The sequence below is a fragment of the Anopheles maculipalpis genome, chromosome 3RL, assembly GCF_943734695.1.
Source record: "Anopheles maculipalpis chromosome 3RL, idAnoMacuDA_375_x, whole genome shotgun sequence".
Taxonomy (NCBI): Eukaryota; Metazoa; Arthropoda; class Insecta; order Diptera; family Culicidae; genus Anopheles; species Anopheles maculipalpis.
The window spans coordinates 80,482,015-80,508,453 of NC_064872.1; the positions used below are offsets into that span (position 1 = coordinate 80,482,015).

General features: G+C 41.6%; 5 protein-coding genes across 6 annotated transcripts in view; 3 read left to right on the forward strand and 2 right to left on the reverse strand.

Moving 5' to 3' along the window:
- The window catches only part of LOC126561488 (uncharacterized), a 581,387-nt gene that overhangs the window by 474,505 nt on the left and 80,443 nt on the right, over window positions 1–26,439 (forward strand). The window lies entirely within an intron of this gene.
- The window catches only part of LOC126563452 (H/ACA ribonucleoprotein complex subunit 3), a 334,268-nt gene that overhangs the window by 275,724 nt on the left and 32,105 nt on the right, over window positions 1–26,439 (reverse strand). The gene's annotated exons all lie outside the window — the stretch shown is intronic.
- LOC126563527 (uncharacterized) overlaps window positions 1–26,439 on the reverse strand; it is a 387,646-nt gene that overhangs the window by 99,168 nt on the left and 262,039 nt on the right. The gene's annotated exons all lie outside the window — the stretch shown is intronic.
- Window positions 1–26,439, forward strand: part of LOC126562593 (replication factor C subunit 5) — a 431,263-nt gene that overhangs the window by 36,341 nt on the left and 368,483 nt on the right. The gene's annotated exons all lie outside the window — the stretch shown is intronic.
- On the forward strand, window positions 20,664–26,376 carry LOC126561823 (nose resistant to fluoxetine protein 6-like). The gene is made up of 10 exons (XM_050218155.1): window positions 20,664–20,769; window positions 20,842–21,140; window positions 24,031–24,193; window positions 24,263–24,579; window positions 24,677–24,849; window positions 24,955–25,123; window positions 25,195–25,388; window positions 25,465–25,609; window positions 25,684–26,013; window positions 26,078–26,376. The coding sequence occupies exons 1-10, from the start codon at window positions 20,664–20,666 to the stop codon at window positions 26,315–26,317; spliced, it is 2,136 nt and encodes a 711-aa protein (XP_050074112.1). The 3' UTR covers window positions 26,318–26,376.

Consider the following 26,439-nt stretch of genomic DNA (forward strand, 5'->3'; position numbering starts at 1 on the left):
GGCTGTCTTACGAAGGCTACTGTACCGTGCTTCAACAAATAGAGGCAGCAATGAACTCCCGACCATTGTTACCACTATCCGATGATCCCGACGAACTAGCTGCACTAACACCGGCACACTTTCTAATCGGCACATCGATGCATGCCGTTCCCGAGCCGGACTACACTCACCTGAAATCGTGCACCCTGGATGATCTTCAGAAGTGGCAGCTGCTAGTGCAACGTTTTTGGAAACATTGGGCCACCGAATACCTACAAGAGATGCAGAAAAGTTACACACGGCCGGGCAGCAACAACAACAACATACTTACCGGCAGGTTGGTGATACTAATGGACGAATCTTTACCTACTACTCGTTGGCCTCTAGCACGCATCATACACACTCACCCCGGAGAGGATCAGATCGTGCGCGTGGTAACACTGAAAACCGCGAAGGGAATAATAAAGCGTCCGATCACGAAAATTTGCATCTTGCCGCTGCGCACCGACAACGAGGACAACACATGCTGATAGGATCACGGTTTTGACATCCGTCAAGGTGGGGGAGGATGTTGGAACATTGTTTTACTTTTTTGTAAATCCTCCGACAGTCGACTTGTCGGAGGAGCGGATTGCGGCACACAAAAGATTGTTGTTGTGGTGATGGCAAGGGAACCAACTGTTCCTCAAAAGACAATAAATAGGGGGCGAAAAGGCTTTTTGCGCTCTCTCCATTTTCAAAAGCGAATCAACCGGTAACTATTAGCTGCGACAAACAAAACTTATCCGAAATTAAATCCGCGAAAGAACAGTGTATTTTTAAGACAAGTTACAACATTTATCGCAACGACGTACGGTAAGTTAAGGCTGTAGATAGAAAAAAAGTGTTGACATCGAATGTGTAACATTTCCATTACCATACGACGGAAGGACATTGCCATGGACATTAATGAATGGCACGAAGAGAATCGAAAAGGAATTATCAATTTTAATTTGGAATGAATGAGAATTTAAGTTTGAATTATTTGCCCATCATACATAACAGAACAGTTCTTCTTCTTAGGCTTAGCTTTGACATGTATTGGTTACCCATTGTTGACTTCCTTCTTTATAGCTCATAGACCCGAATCAGTCGTGTTGACAACGTGCCCAAAGGATGTTACTTTTCGATCTTAAACAAGAGTGCTATTGCCTTACTAAGATTTATTTTAAAAGTAAAGATCCTCAAAGTATCACAAAAAACTTAAATATTATCAGTCCGTTTTGCGAATAGAAGAAGGTTGTCTTATTTAAACATAAACTAAAACAATTTGATTTGTGTAAAATAATTATTTCAGATCAGAGCTTTACTCAGTGAGCCCATTTGGTAATATTTTGATTAATTTTTGAGTTCATTAATGCTGCAAATAGTTCAAACCTACAATTCCGAATATAAGCCTCGTAAGCCATTGGATGGCTAGCATGAAGTCTAGCAGACCAGTATGATCGTTAGGCCAAGCAATAGTTCCCAATAAAACCTTCATACCGTTCTATTAGTTAGTTGATATTTCAAATTTAATCCACACAACCGCTTTAGTAAACAGTTTACATACAATTGATGCTATAACCGATTGGTCAAGACACTATGCAACCGAGCAACCGTGCCGCGCACTATTTCGAGAGTCAAAATCCAAAACCAAAACAAACACCCGAAACCAACAACCGACCTCCCAAGGCAACAGCAAGCGGCCGGGAAAGTGATGGTGGGTGAGGCAAGCGAGTGGCCGCACCAAGATCAGCTGGGAAAGGTTTTGGTCAAATGCATAACATTCATCTCGATCCGGTGCCCCGCCAACAGCCTCACGGCCACACACATAAGCTACCCCACCAGCAGAAGGCAACGAACTCACTGCCAGCGACCAAAACTGCCACTCGCACCCGTCAGATGCGCGTCGTGTATGTTCATATGCAAACGCAGACATAATCCACCGCTTGCCCGATACTATTCCCCGCGTCCGCGATCCATTTACCTTTCCCCACCGTTCCCCAAACAATGGTTAAAGTCACAAAAATTTAATTATGCCCACCCCATGCAAATGCATACGCACGCACAAAAACGCACCCTCTGTGCACCTCTAAGCGCGCACTGTTATGTGTGGGGTGGTTGGTTAAAGCTTTTACGATGTGTATGTGGTCTTTGTTTGTCTCTCGCGCACCGCGAAGCGTGCACACGCACACTAAAAGATGCCAAAGAGTGTCATGTGCGTGTGTGTGGTGTGCTGTTTCTTTAAAGACTTCTCATTTCTTACACGTTAAAAAAAAGCGGTGTGTAAATAGGAAGCCTTCACCTGCTTCGCCGAACATCATCAGCGGATACATCGTCAACGCACATGAGCGTACACCACGGCGAGCCTAAAGGTCCACAACGCACACCACAGCCATCCATTGACTGGAAAGCAATAGCCCTCTGTGTACAGGAAACAATAGTGGTTGAAAGCCGTCGACAGGGCGAGCGACTCTTAAGCGAAAATAGTGCTGAAGTTTGCGCTTTCTCCATCCAGACACACCGAGCAAAAGACTTGGCGCATGTTGTAACAATGCGCGTCTCACTTTTGCACGAATAGCATAAACGGTAAATAGTACATAGGCATGTAGGGAATTTAACCATAAGTTGTTTTGAATACCCGTAGCCGGAACGGAAAAGATAGCCGAAAACCTATGCTAAATATATTATACCATAACGTATCGGTAACAGGAAGTTAAAGCTGGGAGTGTTTTAACACTATAAAGACCGACTTAATGACCGACCAGGGAATCAAATGGATTGCTAGACTTTGCTTGTGCCAGAGTTCTCTTCACGGGTGTACGGTTCGGATGGGAATTGGACTATGCTACTACCGTGTGAAGACCGGTACCGCTGTTGCTTTAGCTGTAACCACCGGAACGACCCATAATTACCCCTTAAATTTTCCCAAATTAATCAATACAGTCAATAATTTCCCTAAAGCAATATTTTCGTCTAACAAACAGTGAACGAAAAATCATATTTTATAAGACATGCAGTGATGATAATCCAACAAAGCGAAGCTTGCTTGCACCAAAGAACATTTCTAGATTGCAGGCCACGGAATACTCAGAGGCCATTGTCAATGATTTGTAGGCACTTTAATTTCTTCAAAAAAGGAAATTTCCGCATATTTCGAACTGTTTATGTCGCTTATCATTCGAATTCTGTCATTAAAATTGCCATTCGATTTAAAAAAAAAAAAACATTAAACATTTTGTGCTCATACCGAACAACCGAAATAATCGTCACCAGTAGCCACTCGGACTCGGCCTCGGCACTAGTTAAACCCACTCATATTACTTTGCATAGATTTAATTTTTACCATGGCGTCGTACTCAGTAGAGAAGGAGAGCATTTTTTTTTTATTATTTTGAGGTATAAAATATAATCATGCAAAAGTATTTTAGAATACAATTTCTACCTATGTTTCTCCGACTTGCCTATTTTTTCAAATTTATTGCATAGAAAGTTTTCAAATTTCAGTTTTTACTAAGTTTTGATATATTTTTTATCTTCTTCTGTACCAAACCGCTTAAAAGGGAGACTTTGGTGACACTTTGAGCTCGATGCACCTAACCGCAAGTTGTTTGTTGAGAAATGTTTAGTACATGGAAACATATTCTGCGCGCAGCCGGTAACCAAACGATCGTTCAAAAACGCAAATGCGCACTAAAGAAAAAAAAAAGGCAACGTTTGTCCCATCCACCGTCTTCAGGCGTGCTATTCCCTTGCGCATCGGCGCACTTTCTTTCGCGACGGTTCACTACCATTATACGGTGGCGGCGAAAACATTGCGGAACCAGCGCACTGTGGTTAAAGTGGCGTACTTGTTCCTCAACCCTCAAGCAACAGACCGTGACGAAGAGGGAGCGGTTTAGCGCTGTGTTAGTGTGTGTGTTTTTTCTTCTATCCATATACAAACCATTGCCATTCCTCGTCACAGTATAGTAGCAAAAGGCTCCCCCTCCGGCGGGGGTTTACAGCCAAACCGGAAACGGAATAACTACGACCGTACGTACAAGGGAATGGGTGCAAAATAGTCGCGTGTGGGTTCGGTTGGTAAGTGCCTGGTGAAGGAGAACATAAACTTTCACTTTCACTCGGCCCCACCACTCTCGGCCACCCGTTGCAGGGAACGCACGCACGGGAACACTGAAGACGTCGAATCAGGTTTACGTAGTCTAGCTTTCGGATAAATATGGCGACGAATGTGTAAGTACGCGTTTGCAGCCATCGCCACAGTTTCTGCAAAAAAACAAGCTACGGAGCACAAAACCGGACCAAACGGAAAGGCTTCCAGTCTTCGCTCCTCGTAACCTTAATGGGGTGACACACACGCTCTGGGGTTCCAAACCAAACGTCGCGACGCGTTAAGTTTCGTACGATTGCATCTCGTTTTCTTGGTCCAGCGTAAAACCACTTTCACACAAAACGGCAACCACCACCACCAAGTGTGCAGAGTCCACCGATTCCGAAAACCCAGGGAAGAGATCAGGGTAAACATGGCTTAAGTTTGAACGCGCACCAAGAGATGTACTTTGCTCGATTGGATGTGGAATGGAATAGGTTGCTCAAAAAAAAAGCCCCTAAAATCTTTTGCCTGACCCAAACCGAGATGTTTGGCTTTCGCTTGCATAACTGACCGCCCTTGCACGCACGATGCTGGGCCTAAACGGTGACGTGAGCGAGTGAGAAAGACCTAACGAATTGCATCAGTACACGGTTTCTTATGACATTCGATACTTTTCAAAACAAAAGCCGCATACCCCGTTTGCTGTGTCCTAGGTCGTTTTGTTTGTTCACTAGAAACATCAATTGCATCAAAAAAGAAACTCATCTTGAGGTAATCAAATGATCCTAATATTCGCATACTAATCGACGAGATGCAGGAATACGGAGCAATTCTACCTCTCTCGGTAGTATTAACAATGGACATTGGAAAGGCATAACTGACTTCATTAAATTTTTAGATGTGATCTCGATCAATTATTCTGGACTGGACGCTTTATTCTTCGCCAGTCCACCGAACCAGCGAATTGCGTCAACGGCAACAAAAACGCGCAACTGTCACCACAGACTCCAGCGTCCATAAAATCCATGATACAAATTACAAAACAAAACGGATGGAAAGAAACTCCCTATCACAGCCACATTCGTCACCCGAACAGTTGTCAGCTGATAAATTCAACAATTACATCATCATTGTCGTCGAAAGCGTCGTTTGCGGTTGTGTTGTTGTGGTCACTGTGTGTAACACTTCGCGCTGCACGCGCACGCAAGCCTCAAAACGCATACAAAGTCCTCTGTTTTGGGCGTAAGACTACCAATCCTTTTCTTCGATAGTAAAACAACGCCCTTAATGAACATCTCGTTTGATAGGTTGTATTCTACTGTTTAGTGGTTGAACTCGATCAAACGATCAAGTGATTTCAGAGACCACGATCAATGCATCCTCCAATGTATGGACGAAGGGCATTTATTAAAGGGCAGCTTGAGTAAGTCACAAAACGAGCTTAAAAAACGCAGCACGAACAACCGTAGTACGAGTCAACATCTAGTAAGAGAAACCAGGTGAATACGGGCCTGCCAGCTAGAAGGGTTGATAATGAAGGCGACGAACACATCACCTTGAGGGCTGGTTTGACACTAGCCGAACTGGATTTGACTGTTCGCTCGACCCTGTCGTAACAGTAACCGAAGCCCTTCGCTCGGTTCAATCACACCGCGTCCGGGGGACGACGATAGTTGTGTTCTTTCGATAGGAAAGGAGCAATTTGCAAAAACCCTGCTACGGCAAACCCGCTCCGCTACTATCGGCCTTTACCTTGGCCCCAACCGGCCACTAATCGATGTGGTTGCTAAGCTTTGAAAAATTTGTGCTAAAAGTTCTAGCTTCTAGTAAAGAAATTTTTTGCGAATAGAAAATCGTCAAAAAAATAACGAAACCGATGCCAGCTATTGGGACCTACACAGTCGAACGCCTACACGTACACAGATAAGCCGCCTTTTCGTATGGAAACTGATAAGCTTGGCAATAATAAGGGCAATTGATAGGTTAACACTAATAGCAATATGTTATCAAGAACTATTTTTAAGCTATTTGTTAGATAAGACTAGGAAATGGGTCGTAACAAACATCACGTCCAATCATGTAACAAATTATTATGCTTTTCGTGCTTGCACAAAAAAAACCCTGAAGAGATATGAAATATTCTTCCAAAAATAAACCTGCTCACTTCTCTTTCCTGGGAAGCTTTATGGCTCGTTGGAATTTTAGTCATGACTGTAAAAAATATCAGCTCAGCGCTGTCAAGCCTTTGGCGATTAGTGATTCCTTCGTTTTGACCACAATAGAATTGTAAACAGTTTTCCGATTGAGTAGAGCTGTGAGTCGCTGCTATCTATTGGTACTATTCTCACACTACTCAGGCACGGAGGATTTCGATTGTAGATTTTGTATCACAATACCAGTCTTGTTTACGCCCTTCTTCAAAGTTTGGACAAATGCGGCGTGGCCCAAGGTAGGAAGCAACAATTACCTTCACGACTCTACATCTCTACAGGACTCTTACAATTTTTGGTCTGCATTCTATGGTTCTATGGCAAGACTGTTGGATGGCTGGGACCTGATAACCATTCGAAGTTTTCGCGTTTCTCCGAAAAAGAGCAGAAGCTCCACAAGCCAAATTGCTAAAAGCTAGTGATCAGGAAGCGGAACATTTTGATACTTGACAGCTTGTTCCACAGTTGCTTCAAAAGAACCCGTTAACAAAATAAAATTCTGCTTGTACATAAAAACCAAGCTATATAAGGCGTTGGGTAGCTGATAGTTAGATCGCTAGGACTCAAAACAATCAAATGAAAATTTGGTAACTTCCAACTATTTTATGATGCATTTCTTCTTCACAAATTTGGGTCAAGGTTGTTTTGTATCAGAATTTTATACAACCTTACAACAACTCTCTCACACTCTAGGGGATACTCTAGGATAGCTCCCTTCAATGCTCTCCTGCTTTCCTTCTCATTAAATAAAACAAAGGAGTTGCTCATGCTGTAAATGTCTTTCAACATTCTACCCTTATCATCAACCCTTAGCTTAAGAATGAGCTTCTATTACCTTTTATCTCGTGCTGCTTACACCTTGCTCTCGCACACATTCGCAAATCATCAACACAGCATCTCACATCAATACCACCAGCGTAAAGCAAAAACGGACGAGTAGAGATCGATTCTGGGCTATCGCTTCCGGTCAAGTTCACCGATGATGCTTCGACACTCACACACGCGCACTGCAATTATTATGCGTTGATGCTCGATTTTGGTCAAAACCCAGGCGAGGGGGACGGCGGGAGAGGACCAAGGAATGCACACACTTCAAACGGGGTGGCAGGAAAATCGTGTGCCGTTTCTACCCGTGATGTTTACACTTCTTATCAATTCAACCAAACACTAGAGCTGCCACCTTCTTTTTCGTCACCCACCCATCGGTGGTTTCTGCTCCACGGCTGGGCCCATCCAGCTCACTGCACTGCACAGGGGCAAACACGCCACTAGAGGAGTGAGTGATTGTATTTATTTCTTTTGCTATCTATCTAGCTTTTTTGCATTTTTTTTTTCTTAACACTCTTAGAACATTACACACCGTTAAACATCACACTAAGGGTGAGCACAGCTCTCAACTCACTAATCAGCAAACACACATACACATTCATTGGCCACTGGCTGTTAAAATGATATGATAGGACTCTTTATTTCACAGCCAACCAACCTGTCACAGCACAACAACCAACAGCAACCAAAACGCACTACAAACACGGATGCTGTAAAGTTCACAGCGCGAAAGCTCCGTCTGGATTCGCGTTTTGCTCCCATTGGTAACACTTGCCACCCGTTCCAAGCAACATATTTTTGCTCCAAATAATGGGAGCAAACCTTGCAATCAAAACGCCATCCCTTTTCTGGTCTGGACGAACACACACACACACACACAAAACCCTTCACTTTTCGAACAAGTACTCGAGTCGAAAAACAATACAACACAAATATACTCCACAATTCACAACGCTTGAGGGTGACACATACCGACTATTGGGCGCACTACTGTCACACGAGACACAGCTTAGCGTTGTGGCGTTGAGTGGCTGCCAAAACAACAACGAAAAAGTACGCGTTCCACTATATGAATGTTTCTTTTCTTTCTTCAATTCTGACACATAAAAGTGGGCTTTTGCGATTAAAGGTACCACACTCGGAAATCTCTTGTCCGCTAAACTAACCTAAGTACCTCTAACTCTAAGAGCGATCGTACACACTTTCTACTAAGAAGTTTCAGTCAATCGCAGTTTCGTTTCGCCCGGTTTCTTGCGAAACAAGCGACAAACAGGGACCGACCCCAGTCCGGAACCTGTACTGGCGGGCACGAACTTGCGTGAACGAATGAAACGATGCGACTAAATGGGGTGGCAAGCGCGCAACAACACACCCGTCGATGTAGCTCGTGCATGGACACGAATGCACACTAGAAGTAGTAGCTTTACAAGCAGCGAAAGGGATGGCAATAAATTAATAATTTTCACCAACAAGAATTACTTGCGAAAATATTGAGCAAAATGCATAGAATGCGATGTAACAATTTGCAAAAGAATTTTTTTAAAATCTACACTAAAAACAAATAGTATAAGGCGTTGCTATCAAACGCGTTTGAAGGTAATAACACTGAAAATATTGTTTATTTTTAAGCTTCTAAACACATCATACATGAACGATTAGAATTTGGTTTTAAAATTAAAATTCTCATTTTAACCCTTCACTACTAACGCACGTTTCACTGTGCCCCACGGGGGTGATACACAACTGCGCGCGCATACGCAACCGCAAATCGACAGCAAGATACAAACATCTTGGCAACGAGAAGAAAAGATTCCCTGCATACGATGGCACTCGTATACTCTTCATTAGTATGCTATCGATATGTTTATTAAACACAAGCACACACACAGAGCACAATGCGTGCCACAATTCGATGTCTGACTGTAAAGAAGATGCTAAACAACGCTCCTACTTCTAATGACTTCTTCATGTTGCGAAATAAAAAAAGGAAAATTCGTTTCTTTAAAAAACCGGTCCCTCGAAGCCGATGTCGCTCTTAACTCATCTCGTCTCATTCCTTCCAAAGATGGTAAAGGTGTAACGAACGGAAAGGTGTAAATAGTGGTTTTTGCTTAAATGCAAAATTTTTTTTCTCCTTATTCCTCTATTTTTTGTGTAACGCTATACCTTCAAATAAATATCAAAACAGAATGAGCAAAAGCTTGTTTCTAGTAGTACGGCAAGCTTTAAATTTCGATACACTATCAACACCTCTCGACTTCAATTGGGCACAAAATTACCAGACACGTTTTTGAGCATAGGCGTTTCGGCAAACGATAAACAACTGAACCCTTTACAGTTGCCAAGAGAATGTATTCAGGGTGTCTGCCACCCTACAATAAAAAATAGGAAGCACTGTCGTAAACATTGCAGGCCTCTGTGAACCCTCACACGCTTTCTCACCCTCACACGCTTGCACGAAAAACAACACAACACCACAGTTTAGATCCGCATGCGGCGCGGAAGGGCAGCGTTTTTTTTTGTTTTGTTTTGTTTTGCTTTAAGTAAAAATAAACCCGCGCGATGAATTTTCGTACTGCTCTGTACTGCGGATTTCACTCAACTGAGAAACTGTGTGAAGATTATCCGGCTTGACAATTCCGTGTGTTCGTATTTGTCAACTATGGGCCTTTTGCTTCGATTGATTTGCATCGGAAGAAATTGATTCCAATAACAATTTTTACATAAACCATCGCATAATGTAATATGGTAATTTTTCTCAAAGGACCTTGAGAATTAGTTTAAACGAAAATATATTTATTCTTTATAAAAAATATAACTAAACACACACAATAAAAATGGTAAACGTTTCGATCTTAGTCTAACGATAAAAACAATATTTAGTATTATATATAAACAGAAGCACGGGTAGCACAATGTGTGAAAATATGATGTTGTTTACATAAAAAAATAGGTAAATAATATCGCGAATATGCAGCATCAAAACGAATAATCGACAAAACGCATCTTTATTTGACAGCGGGTCGAAATACATCTCACCCCCTTTGGCGATGTTGCATGATATTCTGCTTGCAAAGCAACAATCTCGCATTGGCGAGCAGTTGAAATAAATATTTAAGCTCCTGTTAAGACTGCTTGCTTGGAATTGCAGCAAACCTAAGTATGTAAATCTATTTTACCATCCATTCATTGCAACGATAACTAATTGAAAGAAAAGAATTGTTATGGAAAATTTACTCGATTGAGGTGTGATGTCCGGAACGTGTGGAAGATCTTTTTTTATATTTAACTAAAAGCTTTCGCATCGTGCGTAGGAACTAAACAGTTGCAGTATTATTCCCTTATAACTTTGGTATTGTGGTAGAATTATTATAAAAAAATGATTTATTTACAAAAACAAGGAACACTTTGAGGGTTATGTTGCGTTGTGCTTGTCGCAGCACTCAGAAGCTTTCAACAAGTCGCACTACATTACATCGCAACTGCTCGAAAGTTCAACGATTCGAGAGCTTTCGAATCTAAAGCTTTTCACATAATTGAAGCATTTTGGTCAGCATAACTCAAAGGGAAAATGTATTACCTTTAATTGTTTTTGTCTTTTTTAGTTGATCTATACGTATTGTGTTACAATTATTTTATGCTAAGTAATAATATTTAACAAAATATTAATGCATTAAGATAGTCGTCAACTCACCTCAATAGCAGCTAGACTCATCGTGCTTATCTGCAAAAAAAAAAACACAAAAAAAACACATTATTTATGTTTATTGAATTATATAGCAAAGACAGGCTTCTAGACTTATAGACAACTTATGAGTTGGTAAAAATTCTGAAATACTATGCATTGTTCTAATTAGTGCTCTCAAATGCTGCTTGTATACATATGAGCTTACCCATTCAAAACGCCCAGCAAAACTAACAATCGAATTCAAATGTGGGACACAGGACCCGTGAACCAAATTAAGACGGAAGCCCTCTAACTGTCGCACGACCATCGAACAATCCTACACATTGACTGTAGTTGTCAATTTGGTGCGATGGCCTTCGATTTTCCGATGTAATGTTGAAGACGTGTCATGTAAGCCAAAATAGAAGTTCTTTTCAGTGTACCGGCTTCATCGTGTTGATTAATTCCCAAGCGGATTTCGAATGGTTTAACACTTCATTATAGGATGCATCACGGGGCAGTATCGTCCTAGTGTACCGGCGTTGTATCGGTAAGTTGTGTCATTTCTTACTTCCTTTTTTTTCATTCCCCTCCTGCACTCTACAACCGTAGCATAGATAATTGTTTTCCAAGGATTTTCCCTGTTCGCCTCTTGAGTTGGTGTGTATGTAGCCCAAGGTTGAAACTTTTGCTTAAGTACTTTTTCCTCACACGAACAAGGACAAGTGGCTAGAGTACATTTGCGGCCGTTAGGGTGTTGATGCAGACGTTTGCAATATCTTGCATTATCATTAGCCCACTTAGTTTAAAACGTTTCTGCAGTACTAGCTAGCCTTGCTTTAATTAAAAAGGCGAAAGGAAATAACAGCAGCAAATATTTTCTTACAGTGCTGATTTGCACAGATAAATAAAAAAAAACAAAAACAAAAATATTATTCTTAATAATTTCAGTTATTTCTGTGCCATTAAAGAAAAATTACTGTAAAAACCGTAATACAATTTGTATGAAAATATTGTCGATACTCGTTTAAACCAGTTGTTGTGACACATTTTATTTATTATAGTTCTGCACTGCACAAATTTTCTTACAAGTGAACGTTTCTAAGTATTGACTCCGTGTGGGTTATTCTAATTTAATCAACTAAATGCCTATGCCAGACATTAACACTTAAAAATGGTTACCACGAACGAAAGTAAAATCACATAAAATTCTCAATATAAAACACAGCAGACTGACGCGTTCTATAAATTATCACCGGTACAGATGTATACTAATTTAATCAAAAATATGATTAGCCATTTAGTCTCACCATATTGGCCAGCGGGTTATAATAACGTAATCAAACAACAAACTCTGTTCTGAAGCCAACACTTAAATACGTATTCCCGGTTTGGTCGGTTCTAATAAATTCGCTTCTGCTAATAGCTTTGACTTATCCCGTCGTCAGTTCCCCAAAATTTCTTAAGAACCTGTTTAAATATGATGTAAGCATGATGTTAATACACCACCATTCTTTTCGGTGTTTCAAATATACTTTTTATGCAGTAGGAAAACGAAATGAAAACCAAAAACAAAACACAAAGCTTGCAAAAATCGAATAACCAGTTATTAAACATTCAAGGTCGTATGGCAGTATGTTACCGGTGCGCACTGTTCCATTCATCAAAAAGTGGAGCATTTCATTGCCAAAATAACTCTCTTAGCACGTTGATCGATCGCTGCTGCCGCTTAATCGTGTCAGAATGAAAACGAAATTAATTTAAGACACTGCGCGGGAAAGAAAGCTCGATCGAAACTGTAAACTGTCTTTTAGCAGACCCTCTCATTGGCATTCTCGAACGAAGAGTTTTGTCAAACCACATGAAGAACTTACCGATGGTGCGGTTTTCAGTCAGTGAATTTTTGGTCAACATTTAGTTTCTGTTAACTTCATTAATTTAAGGTATGAAAGAGATGCTTCTAATTGGAAACATTTATATCAAATTAGTTCATTAATTTTTTTGATTATGCTTGAGCCAAAATTAGGAAACAATGGTAAAAGAAATCATCAAAAAATATATATTTTTATTAGAGTGGTAAGTTTTTGTGATAATTCAAACGAATGCAAGACACTCTTCTTACGAACAGAAAAAAAACGGACCAAAAACTTGATAACAGAAATGTTCATATAAATTGTATATTAGTTAAATAGTTTTGTAGCATCCACGCGGCAATCCATTGGAAGAAACAGCCGACAACAGCCAGAGTTGAAACAACTCTGGGGCAAGGAAACAGGTATAAATAGCGGAAAATAGTGAGGCGAGAGGCAGAAGGTTTTGGCAAGCCACAGGATCAACAACGGCAACAATAAAAGAAGTCCAACTCCACTTCATTGGTGACCCCGACGTGATCGTACGTGTTCGCAGAGGAGCTGCCGTTTGAGGATCACGAATCAGCGAGCAAAAGGGAAACAGAAAAAACCAAAGACAGGCGGCAAAAACAGTTCTTTTCAGAACTTGAGCTACTTTATACGCTACTCAGAGTTCTTTTTAGAATTCAAGCTTCCTTTTGATCATTGTCCTTCCCGTCTTGGTTATCATCACCCTCTGGAGACGTTTCAACGGAGACAGCATCGTTCCAGAATATCACCCGGTTGCCAACCTTCTCAGTCCGCGGCCAAGTCAAACACGTGAAGTTTCGTGACGCAACGTGAAAATTTTTGTCGTTCGGTGGACGCGTGTGAAGTGTGAACGTGTAGAAATTTTGTGTAGTGTGTGGACATTTTCAAAGAGTGTAGTGAGAAAGTTCCTGCGCAAAAGTGAGCTACTAAACACGACGCGCGTGTGCAAGTAAAGACGTATCTAGCATACGGACAACGCTCATCTCCCACACTCCAGATCGGCGTCTTATCCCAGTGTCGTCACTCACACCTTGGGACGCTTGATTCGCACAGCACCACACCGTCTACCTGCCATACCTGCTACACCGTCAGCAAGTAATCGGGACGTAAGTTCTTTCGATGCTAAGAACCCCGATAAAAACCATGGCGACAACCAACGACGAAAATCAGCCCACGCAAACCTTCCCGCTACTCGATGGTTATGATGAAGCAACCATCACCACGCCGCCGATGACGCCACTACCAAGAGAGAGAAGTTCCGTCGTCCAGCCACAGACTAGCCGCGATGTCATCAGTTCGGTCAAACTGCCGCCATTTTGGACCAGCTCGCCAAATACCTGGTTCATACAGGCGGAGGCTCAGTTTGAGAACGCCGGAACGAAATCAGAGCGCACCAAATACGCTCATCTGCTGACTGCGATGTCGCCTGAAATACTCGAAAAAGTGATCGACATCGTCCAAAATCCTCCGACCAACAATCGCTACACCTTCTTGAAGGACGCTTTGCTGCAACGCCTGTCGATCAGCGAAGAACAACGGATCTCCAAGCTGCTGTACAACGCCGAGATGGGAGATAGCAGCCCTTCAGATTTTCATCGACGACTGATGCAGCTGGCCGGAGCTACCGAATTCTCAGATAAGTTGGTTTTTCGTTTATGGTTAGGGCGTTTACCGAAATCAATAGAAATTGCTATTATTTCCATGGCTAAAACTAACATTGCGGAAATATTACCCATTGCTGATAAAATATGGGAAGCGTCGAAGGGAGCATCGGTTAGTGCGTGTGCCTTAAAGCCAGGTCGGAATGAAATCTCGGAGCTTAGAAGTGAATTGTCAGAACTAAAAAACCTTGTTAAGCAAATGCATGTCTCACGCGATCGCGATCGATCAGTTCCACGTAAAGAATTCCGTAAGCGTAGTCTCTCGCGAGGAAGAATGCAAATGAAAGGGAAAAAGTTTTTTTGTTGGTATCATAACAAATATGGTAGTGCGGCAACGAAATGTGTTAAGCCTTGCAGTTTTGTAGCCAATATGGCTGACAAGAAACGAATAAATTCCACGGATACCGAATCTGTTGGAGAATTCCCATATTCATGCCGACTTTTTCTTCATGATGAAGTTTCTAAACTCACTTTTCTCATAGACAGTGGTGCCGATGTATCAGTGATTCCCAATTCAGTTTTCGGAGTATTAACAAAGTCTAGTGATATTTTGGTTGCAGCAAACGGAACTCCTATTCCAACGTTTGGAGTAAAGTTTCTAAATGTCTCACTTGGATTGCGACGATCTTTTCCTCATTCTTTTGTGCTTGCTGCAGTAAACCATCCAATAATAGGAGCAGATTTTCTTAAGCGATATGGTTTATTGGTCGATCTACGCAACAAACGATTGGTGGATCCACTTACCAATCTCTCCACAAAAGCAAGTATAGCAAAGGTTGATACACCATCGCCCAAATTATTTGCTTTTAACGATGTGTTTACAGGTTTGTTGAAGGAGTTTCCTTCGCTATTGGACTCCCCGGATTTCAACAAACCAATTAACCATCAAGTGGTGCATCACATTCATACCAAGGGAACACTTCCTATCTCAAAACCCAGGAGACTTGACCCAGTTAGGCATAAGGCTGCCCACGCTGAATTTCAGCATATGCTGGAACTGGGCATCTGCCGTCCTTCTTCATCGCCAGTGTCATCACCTTTACATATGGTTGCTAAAACCAATAGTGATTGGAGACCATGTGGGGACTATCGTCAGTTGAACGCGGTTACTATCCCTGACCGATACCCAATCCCACATATCCAAAATTTTGCGATGAATCTGCATAATTGTTCACACTTTACCAAACTAGACATTATAAAGGCATATCATTTGATTCCTGTTGCCCCGGAAGATGTGTATAAAACCGCGATAACCACACCTTTTGGTCTTTTTGAATTCCTAAGAATGCCTTTTGGTCTTAGGAATGCTGGACCCACTTTTCAACGTTTCGTTAATTCAATTTTTCAAGATTTGGACTATGTTTTCGTTTACATCGACGACATTTTAATAGGAAGCACTTCTCAAGAGGAACACATTACACATGTGAGGGAAGTCCTGAAAAGGTTGGCGAAGAACGATGTTAAACTTAAACATTCCAAATGTGTATTCGGAGTACCCCAGCTCGAATTTTTAGGGCATCATATTGATGGCAAGGGTATTACCCCAACCAAGGATAAAGTTGAAGCAATCAATACTTTTCCTCAGCCAAAATCATTAAAGCAGCTACAACGTTTTGTGGGAATGGTGAATTACTACCATCGGTTTATTCCACGAATCGCCGAAATAATGAAACCGTTGCACAAACACATTGCCATCCACACCAAGTTAAAGTCAATCGCTTGGGAGTGGTCTCCGGAATGCGAAATAGCTTTTCAAAAATTGAAATCTAGTATTGCTCAGGCCACTTTACTCAAACATCCAAATAATAATGCTAACTACAACATAACTACGGATGCTTCAAACATAGCAGTCGGAGCTGTGTTGCAACAAGACAATAATGGTACTTGGGAACCGCTAGCATTCTTTTCTAAACAACTGTCGGAGGCTGAACAGAAATACTCCACTTTTGATAGAGAGTTATTAGCGATTTATTTAGCCATCAAACACTTTCGATACTTCATCGAAGGTAGAGATTTCTTTATCCTAACAGATCATAAGCCTCTCACTACAGCTATTCACTCTAAAGCAGATAAAACTCCCAGGCAATACAGACATTTGGATTATATTTCACAATTCACCTCCGATATTCGCTATATTAAAGGGGAAAGTAACGTTGTAGCGGATACATTATCACGGATTGGGGAAAATTGTGAAATTGGAAGACTAGATTACAATTCCCTAGCTGTAAGTCAAAAGACTGACCCGGAATTAGAAAAGCTTTTAAAAAATCAAGCTCCAACATCAAAATACAAAATCGATAAATTAAACATAAACAATCAAGAGATATATTTTGAGATGTCAACCGGAAATAATCGCCCTTACATTCCAGAGCATTTTAGATTTTCACTGTTCAGGGAACAACATAACATATCTCATCCCGGAATCCGAGCGACTAGAAAGCTTATATCTTCAAAATATTTTTGGCCCAGTATGAACAAAAATGTTAATGAATGGACCAAAGCTTGTGATAGTTGTCAGAAAGCTAAAATCAATCGGCATACGCACACACCTTTGTCTCGTTTTGACCTTCCATCAGGTAGATTCGATCACATACATATCGATATAGTTGGGCCGCTTCCACTTTCCGATAATATGGCGTACATATTAACCATAATTGATAGGTATACTAGATGGCCGGAAGCGTTTCCCATGTCCGATATAACAGCTGAGACAGTAGCAAAAACGTTAGTACAACATTACATATCCCGATTTGGATGTCCCGTAAACATTACTACAGATAGAGGTAGGCAGTTTCAGTCCAAACTATTCGCGGAATTAGCTAAGTTGCTGGGTAGTCATCATATATCTACTACGGCGTATCATCCACAGGCAAATGGATTAGTAGAACGTTTTCACAGACAATTAAAAGGTTCATTGATGGCAAATGACACCTCTGAACGCTGGACTGAGAAGTTACCCTTAGTACTATTAGGAATACGAATATCGTACAAAGAAGATCTTAAATGTACTCCTGCCGAGTTAGTTTACGGACAGAATTTACGGCTACCAGCAGATTTATTAGCTCCATCGTTAGCACCTATGCCTGAAACACATGATTATGTAACGCGTTTGAAAAATGTTTTTAGCAAAATATCTCCCACTTCACCACGGCAATCGAACACTAAAGTATACATAGATAAGAATATGGAAACCTGTAAAAAAGTATATGTTAGAGTTGATAGGGTTAGAGCTGGCCTCGAACCACCTTACGAAGGGCCGTATGAGGTAATAAGAAAATTAAGGAAATATTTTGTAATAGAGAAAAACGGAAGGCATGAATCCATCTCCGTCGATAGGTTGAAGCCCGCGCATCACATAGATAACATATCAAAAAGGGTTCATTTTACGCTCCGCTAATTAGAGGGGGAGTAGTGTAGCATCCACGCGGCAATCCATTGGAAGAAACAGCCGACAACAGCCAGAGTTGAAACAACTCTGGGGCAAGGAAACAGGTATAAATAGCGGAAAATAGTGAGGCGAGAGGCAGAAGGTTTTGGCAAGCCACAGGATCAACAACGGCAACAATAAAAGAAGTCCAACTCCACTTCAGTTTGCTGTAAATCGTTCGTTTTTAGTTCATCAAGGCTAATCGCCGTCCTAATTTAATTTTATGTAAGAAAAAGCCTGATTTGGTTTGAAGATCAAACCTAAGAAATTGTCTCTTAAAACCTGAGAAATTGTGACTTTAGAGGGTAAAGAGGCATATCAAAACTAATATTATTTTTATTCTTTAAAAAGTGGTCATTCAATCAGAAGAAAAAATGAGCATTTATTCACATACCCATTGTTACGGGTGGCTTCAAAATGTACAACCTTAACCGTGTATCGATCCTAGACATTTCTCAAAGACCTACACCAACTCCCACACCCAAATAACCTTGAACCTGTGTCAATTTCTTCCAATTATGCCACCAAGCGGTGCCTCGCTTTCCTATCGAATACCGCATTGAATAACTGTCATTTCCCTTGATTAAGCAGCTGTCTCCTCACCCAACCCAGGCAGGAAAGGGAGAAAAAAGCAACACCGCTTCTAGATTCCGTAATAGTAGGTCCTCAACATCAACAAAACGACCGTATGAATGACGTTGGTTGCAACTTGCATGTTCACTGTCATAAAGACGAGTGCAGCACGGTGCAAGTTCGTCGACCGGATACACACACACACGAACTACAAGTAGTACTGCAACCGGTTCAGTATTCGTTTCCAACCGGGAAAAGATATTGCGATAGTGTTTCACTTTTATGTGTTCTGCGAGCGAAATTTCCGTTTCTCGTCTGACTAAAGATCCGTCACTCAACCGCACTCTGCAGCGAACACATATACATATCGCTGAAAAAGCTCCAGCAAAGGTGTGGTTTTACATTTCACAGATTAAAAACTCTTTGCCACAGTGTACTGGTTTGTCCGTGTACCGTGTGGATTCACAACACAACACAAAAAGCTGTCACTGTAAAGAATAAAAGAGATTTGTCCTCGCGCTGATGATGATGCGCGCTACACCATCATTCATCTTTTCCGGGTGAAAGCAAATGGAAAAGCACATGGTGACACTATCTTTTTTTTTTCTTACCCGAATCCATTTGCTCACCTGTGGAAAAATCACTGCAACGAAATAATAGCAACAACCACCGGGAAACCAATTGTATGGTGCCTTCCCGTCTGCCGCGGTACCGCACACGTGGAAAAGGGGACAGCTTCTGCATCGGAACGGATGGAAAATTGTCATCCCAGAACGTGTGCACTTGATGATTGTCTTCACGACCAACCGAGTGGGATGGATGGGATGCAGATAGTGCAGTATTTTGTTGCACCGCTGCACAGCGAGTAAATGATATTTGTGCATCCGCTTCGGGTTTGTCGGCAATTAAAAGTAGCAAGCAGTAGCAGCACGGACAGCGCGCACGGGCAAACATGTGGTTCGGTGCGGAGGTGTGATTTACATTCGAATTCAATCGCAACAATTTCAAAACATGCTTCAGAAGTTGTGGAAAGAGTTTTTAAACGATGCAACACCACACCTCCATTGGTGGTTGATATGCATTTGCTACCGACAGCAATTAGTATTATGGTTTTTACATCCACGGGTCGTTTCTGTACTACTCTTGTGCAGAGCAAAAGTGCACTCGTAATGGTTTGTTTCGTATTTTGTTTCATAGGAAATATTTTTTCATTTTACCATGTGGGTATTGATTTCGATACAATCCAGTAGATATATTTTCCATTAGATGTTTTTTAATGATCCTTTAGGTATGAAAAATAACTCCTCATCAACTCTTCCTTAAGATGCTTCTATCTCAACTCTATTTTTAAGATCTATCTCAAGAGAAATCATAATTTCATATATTCTAAAAATCATTGAATCCGATTCAATACGATGTATTGAAGGGCTCATTTTTTGAGAGCAATAAAACTCTACCTGCCTTAATTGAAAGAGAGTTCTTATCCGAATGAGGCAAGGGGTACGCTAATTCCATTATTGGTAAAATTATGCATGTTTTTCATTTAAATTTCATTCTAATTTTCACTAGATGAGGTACTAGCCGAACGACAAAGAAATATTGTCCACTAAGGATCAACATATACTGCAAGAAAATAGAACAAACAATAAAAAATCTTCAGAAACTTTGACTGCGTATGGACAAATTTAATGGCGATGCTATTGTTTATTAAGCATCTTTAAAGTCTTTGCTGAATAGATTTTTTCTTGGTAAAAAAGTCAAGCTAATGATATCCATGAATATTAATAGACTTCCCATCTATTACTTTGTTTTTTTTTTGTAAGTTATTAGCTTCTGGAATACGTGATTTTATTTTAAACAAAAATGCTAATCACCTTTGTCTGCTGGTTTGTAATACAACCAACATCCGACATTAAGCATGGCGGTATCACACATTTCTCTATATTACTCAAAACCCCGAAAACCTGAATAGTTCCACACAAACATACAAAACAAAAAAAACTATAATAATCTCTCACGCTCCCATACTCCCTTTCTCGCCCTCTTGTGAGCGTAAAGAAAATCTTGACAAACGAACGTGAACGTAGCCCGATTATACCCGGTTTACATTGAATCGTTCCGACAGAAGAAGTTGCGAAGAGATGTCATTCGCCTCGAAATTCCCCGCCCGCAGTTATCGCCAGTTATAGAACCCGATCGCCGAAAATTTGCGTTCAGTTTAGTATTTGTCGCGATCGCGAATGGACGCCTAACGCCGAACAGATATACAGCCGGGTGTAGGATCGGTACAGGAAAAGTCAGTGTCAGTGCAAGAGATCAGGATGTCGAACCGTTTGGGACGGTTGCGATGGTGGTTTATACTGACGGTAGCGGGGATTATTACCGTGGGTGTTGTGCAAGGTGACAATGATAGAACTGGACTAGAATGTATGTATTGTTATGATCGAAGCGTGAATTTCGAACGGATGTTCTGATCAAGTTGCTTGTTCTCTGTTCCAGTGTCGCAGTATTGGCGAATGCCACGTGTGTTCAAGTACGATGATTACGATATCTGTCTCAATGATAATCCCTCCATACCGTCGGTGTACTGCGTGGTAAAGGCAGTCGTCCGACCGGACAACACCTCCGAGATATGGGGCTTCATCGAGCAGATTTCGGCCCGCTGGAAGGTACAGCTCAACCATGCCCATCTGGATCGGGGCATTTGTGTGCGCGATTGCGAAACGCGTTTACGGCTGCTGTCCGGTCGGGTGAACGATAGTGAGCTGCTGGTGCCCAAGTTCAAGACCAACTACCGGGTAAATAAAACAGCAACACATTTCCATATTTGCGCCATTCAGCACACTCGTGAATCGTGTGATGATCAACTCAGTCAAAGTTAACCGTTGAAGTTTATATCTTAGTGGAAAGAGCTTTGGTTAGGAAGTGAGCCAACGCGCGGATGTTTACAAAAAAGCTGTGATTTTAAAGTTCTTTTTAAAAGCTGTCAAGCAACAGTGGTTCGGGTCTTCTGGTTCGCGTAGCGAGAACTTCGTTAAGAACGTAGACGAACGTAAGAAGAAGCAGTACCGGATATCGAAACCCGTACGTTCCGTCGTCCTGTCCATATGACTTTCACTATCCACTGAATACTAGTAAAATGAAGTCAAAGAAAACCAGAATATCTCGGCCGAAAGCTCTCGAGATTATAGAGGCAAATAAGAGAAAGGCGAAAGTAGAATCTTGTCTCATAGAATCTATTTCAAAGGCATTTTTTAGGCCTCCAAACAGCAGCTATAAGTGTTTGATAATATACACCAAAAAGAAGTTTTCGAACACAGGAAATGATGCAGTATTTCAACTCTACGGTTCAGATTTAAATTCAACTTGTTGGATATTTTTACGAACTAACTTTAATCCGAATCCGTGATCGGCAACAAGATTTGTGTGTAGAAGTTTCCTCAATTAAATTCTGAGGTTTTAATTTTCAACTTTTCCCACAAAATGAAATTTGTTTCATTAATAGCACTCCCACCAAACAAAGTTTATTTCGTCCGGACATACGGATGCGTTGTCGCCCAGAAACTTCTGCTGGCCGCACACTGCTCGCGATGCGTAACGATGATAATGATACGCGATACGTATTGCTTCAGAAATACTCATAATTAATTAAGCAAACCGGCGCATTAGCGCACTTCGAATTACAGGTCACGATTGTCTCGATCGTTGGGGAATCAGTTCAAGGTTCGCCGTCTTCTGCTTAGATCCGTTAGCCCATACACGTTTCAAGGTTTGTTTGATGGAATGGGAGCATAAAATAGTCGTACGTTACGATTCCAGTTTTTCACACTACTGTGTTGTGCTGCTGACCATCTGTTTGATCTGGAGCAGAGGGCCACAGAAACTAAAACAAAACAAGAAAGCCAACCAAGCTAGTGCAAAATTGCTAACCCTCGAATATACCCGGTTAGAAGCATTATCACCCGGTTACACTAAAAGCTGATCGGTAGGCCGCAATATTTAACACGTTTAGTTATATGCTTTAGTGACGCCCAAAATTCCGAAGCGTTCGAAAACCTGTTTGTATTAGTATGAATGCTATTGGTCCTGACTATCGCGAACCGAAAGTCTTCAGGTCTTTGAAACGTAAATTCTACCACGCTTTTTGTACTTTAGTTTGTGCGCTGGCATCGATTCGGAGTTCGAGGTTGAAAGGGAAATTAAAATCAAAACCTGATTTTCAACCCCATTTCATGCGTGTAGAAGCTTCGACAGAATTGATTCTGCATCTTTCAGAACCTCTCAGATCTGGTTCTTTTTTCCGGATACACAGTTCTCCTCGATCGCAGTGTTTACCGATGATGCGCCGGTCAAAGCACCTTATTAACATAAGCAAAAGTTTCAAATTCGTCGATGTATAAATTAAGGGAGAAGCGTGACCACGTGTGAATGTAAAGTTGGACTCCCTCAAAACTACACTGATCAAACTACGCCAAATAAAGGACCGTTTACTGGTGGTTCATCTTTACAAAAGACCTCCAAAATTGACTAAATATGAAGTTACATATGTCTCAGGTCGTAACATGCACCTTGACATTGGATTTTCGATTGGGTCGCCGACCGTCGATCATAGTGTCATATGTGATTCCAAAGCGCTGTGTCGGGTATCAAACGACGTAGGTTGTATCATACGCCGTACCAATGATGCGTCTCAGTTTTATACTTCCGGTTTCATAAAATCATCCACAGTCACAAATTATGCCAGTAGACCTTGATGGAGCACACCCAAACGAAGTGCCATCATGCTTGTGGTGGGCCATGTTTCGTGAAAGACATTTTTTACATTTCGCTGCAGTTTATAAGCAGAAAACTACTTTCTGCGTGGAAACAGCTGCCGAAAAAATGACCTTACTTTTGTGTCTCGTTTCACATAAAGGAACGTCAATATGAGGTATCGATTTTGAATAAATTTTTTGTACCATATGACCGCACAAGTCAGACAGAAAGCGAATAATAAACATTCGACTCGATGATTTGTGCGGCGAATGATATTTGACGCAGCGATTAGAATTAGAAGGATTTTTTTAAAAGTCATATGAATGTCTTAAATATTCGAAATATTCGAAAGTATTCAAAGAACCAAGAGCAATGGGGCGGACCGGTGCTGAGGAAACTACGACTTCAATCTTCACATGACAAGACTACGTAGTACCAGCTAGTCTAAGAAGCTCTTAGATGACCGGTTTGACCCGAAGACCGCCGTTGAACCAAGAAGAAAATAAAAAGCATATTTCATTGTTTTGGCAAACTCTTTTTCTTCTTTTAAGAACGCAAGAAATTGCAACGTTTTAACTGCTTTTACCTTTGCCGATACAGCCCCCGGAAGGGTTTTTTTGCTTGCCATTTCTGGTATTAAATATAATCGATACGGAGCCAATTAGTCGGTCCGGTTTTAATCACTCACGATACATCTATCACCGTTACATTCACCATATTCATTATGATTTTACCCCCAACCCACAGCGAATTCCAGCTGTCTAAACATTAAATACAAAGCATTAGATCTGATGTTCCTTTCGATGTTTTTAATGGAAAATGCTCCAAAGCTGTATGTGTGAACTTCCCATAAGACCCATTGCGTTACTAAACTCATTTAAATTGTAAACATTCTAGAAATAAATTAATTCCCTTTTTTTGTCTATGAAAAAGTACACTTTCAACCCAGGAACCTTCAGAGACATCGACGAATATCGACAAAACTATTCTCAGCTGTTGGAAAAATGCGTCAACTTAGAGCTAACGGAAGAGTTCGGTTTGAGCGCTCAAACGGAAATAGAGTACTGCGATAGCAACACCATAGTCCATCCAATAGGTAAGCACAGAAGAGCTGTTACCTATTAAGCAGAAAGATTTGCTGATTTGCTTATCAAATTTTCCGCAGACTGGTTGGAAGTAACGTTCCTGGTCGTCGCAGTTGCCATCGCCGGCATCGTGCTTGCCTCCAGTCTGTACGATTTTCGATGCAAAACGACCCACGGACTTGACCATTATAAGCACGATCTGCCCACAACGAGGCAGATGTATCTGGTGTCCTTTTCGATCATCCGAAACTGGTACCGGATTACCTCGCGCGGGGACGATCAACTTAGCCACGATTTGCGGTACATTCACACGATCCGGATGATCGTCTTCATGGGCGTTACGCTGGGGCACGTTGTGTTCTACGCCCAGCCCAGAACGGCACTTACGATCGAAAATGTAACTACTGTAAAGTGAATGCCAATTTCGGAAGCAAATAATTTAACTCTGTGTGTGTGTTTTTTTTCCCGTCTATTGCTATATGCAAATTAATCAGCGTTTTAGTGATCTTTCGACGATGATAGTCATCAATGGAACCCAGATAGTGACAACGTTTTTTTCAATCAGTGCCATGCTGCTGGTTCTGTTCTTCATGCAGAAGGTAGAAGAAACGAAGAAAAAGGTCGGCATCGTAGAAATATTAATCATTTCCGCTGCCCGTTACGTACGGTAAGATACAGTGCCCACCTAACGCGGAGCACAACAAGCCGAATCTGAAGTTCGTTCTTAATTGACATTGTTCCTTCCGCCATGCTTTCGATGACAACACGCCAGGCTAACGCCGGTATACGCATTTGTGATGCTCTTTGAGGCTACCTGGGTGGTGCGGTTAGGTGATGGACCGCTGTGGCAGAAGGGCTTCGAAACTAGCCGCACGTACTGTCGCACACATTGGTGGGCTAATCTGCTCTACATCAACAATTACTACAAGCCCGACGAACCGGTAAGCGTAAGAAACTACGAGTCGGTAAGCGACAACGATAAAGTATGACATTTGTACTTCTGTTTTTGCAGTGCATGTTGCATACATGGTACCTGGCTGCCGATTTCCATCTCTTTGTGTACGGGTTAGTGCTGTGCGCACTGATTGCCAGATACCCCAAAATGCGGAACCTGCTGCTCGGAACACTGATAGTTCTCAGTTACGCTGCAACTTCCGCCATTATCTACGTGAAAGAGTACGATGCCATTCCTATTTTTGCACCAGAGTAAGCACCGGGCGATTGTGCCACACGGAAGATAGATCACAAAGGACAATACCTATAAATTAATTACTTCTTTCAGACAAATTCGTTACTTCTTCTGGTACTGGGGAGTGTACAAGGATGCCTACGTACCCACGCACATGTATCTGATCAACTATACCTCTGCCCTTGCGTTTGCCTTCTACTATAGGCACCTGCTTAAGACGAGAATCAATCACCACTGGGTAAGCTGTTTGTCATGAAGCTGTGATCTAGCAACCGTTCGAGTAGTATCATATTCCCTTTTGCCATTCAACAGCTGATCAAGGTTTCCTGGTTTGGAAGTTTGCTACTGATTCCGGCATTGTTTGCCATGGGCTACATCTTCTATCAAAATCAATTTGAGATGCCTTCACTCTGGATGGCTTTGCTGTTCCCGTTCATACGGCTACTGTACAGTGTCATTATCTTTTTCGGTGGAGTTGGACTGTCGTTTAGATTCGTGAAACTACTGACCCGGCTGGCCGACATACCGTTCCACACGATCATCGGAAGGCTCACGTACAGTGCGTACTTGTGTCATCTGTGTCTGATAAAGATGTCCTTGTTCAGCACGAGAAGCTTCTTCCGTTACGCACTGATCGATATTGTAAGTGTTCTTGTTTGTTTGTCCTTTTGTGCTCGCTTATCATTGTAATCTTCTTATCCCTCAGGGTGCGATTTGGGCCGCTTCAATGCTCCTCTCCTATCTCGTTGCATGGCTTCTCTGCCTAGTGCTCGAGTCTCCATTCGTAGCATTGCAGAGACAGCTCTTCAAACGTCATGCACGATCGTCGGATGATGCGGAACACTCCTCGAGCGGAGGCGATAACGGAACGGACACGAGCTACTGTGAACATCCGGATGAGAAGAACAACTATCAGTCGAATGTGATTTTCAGTCAAAGGTTTTAGCTGGTAGGGTTTAGAACTTCAACCAGAGGCCATTTTAGAGATAGTGTAGCGTTTAAAAATATTATCCAAAATACCTCCAAACACTAGATCGTATCGTGTTCCACTGTGTATCGTCCCAGTAA

Coding starts and splice junctions, on each gene's coding strand:
- LOC126561823 (XM_050218155.1), top strand. CDS start 20,664: ATGTCGAACCGTTTGGGACGGTTGCGATGGTGGTTTATACTGACGGTA. Junction 20,770..20,841: donor TGATAGAACTGGACTAGAAT/GTATGTATTGTT, acceptor TCTCTGTTCCAG/TGTCGCAGTATTGGCGAATG. Junction 24,194..24,262: donor CACCATAGTCCATCCAATAG/GTAAGCACAGAA, acceptor AATTTTCCGCAG/ACTGGTTGGAAGTAACGTTC.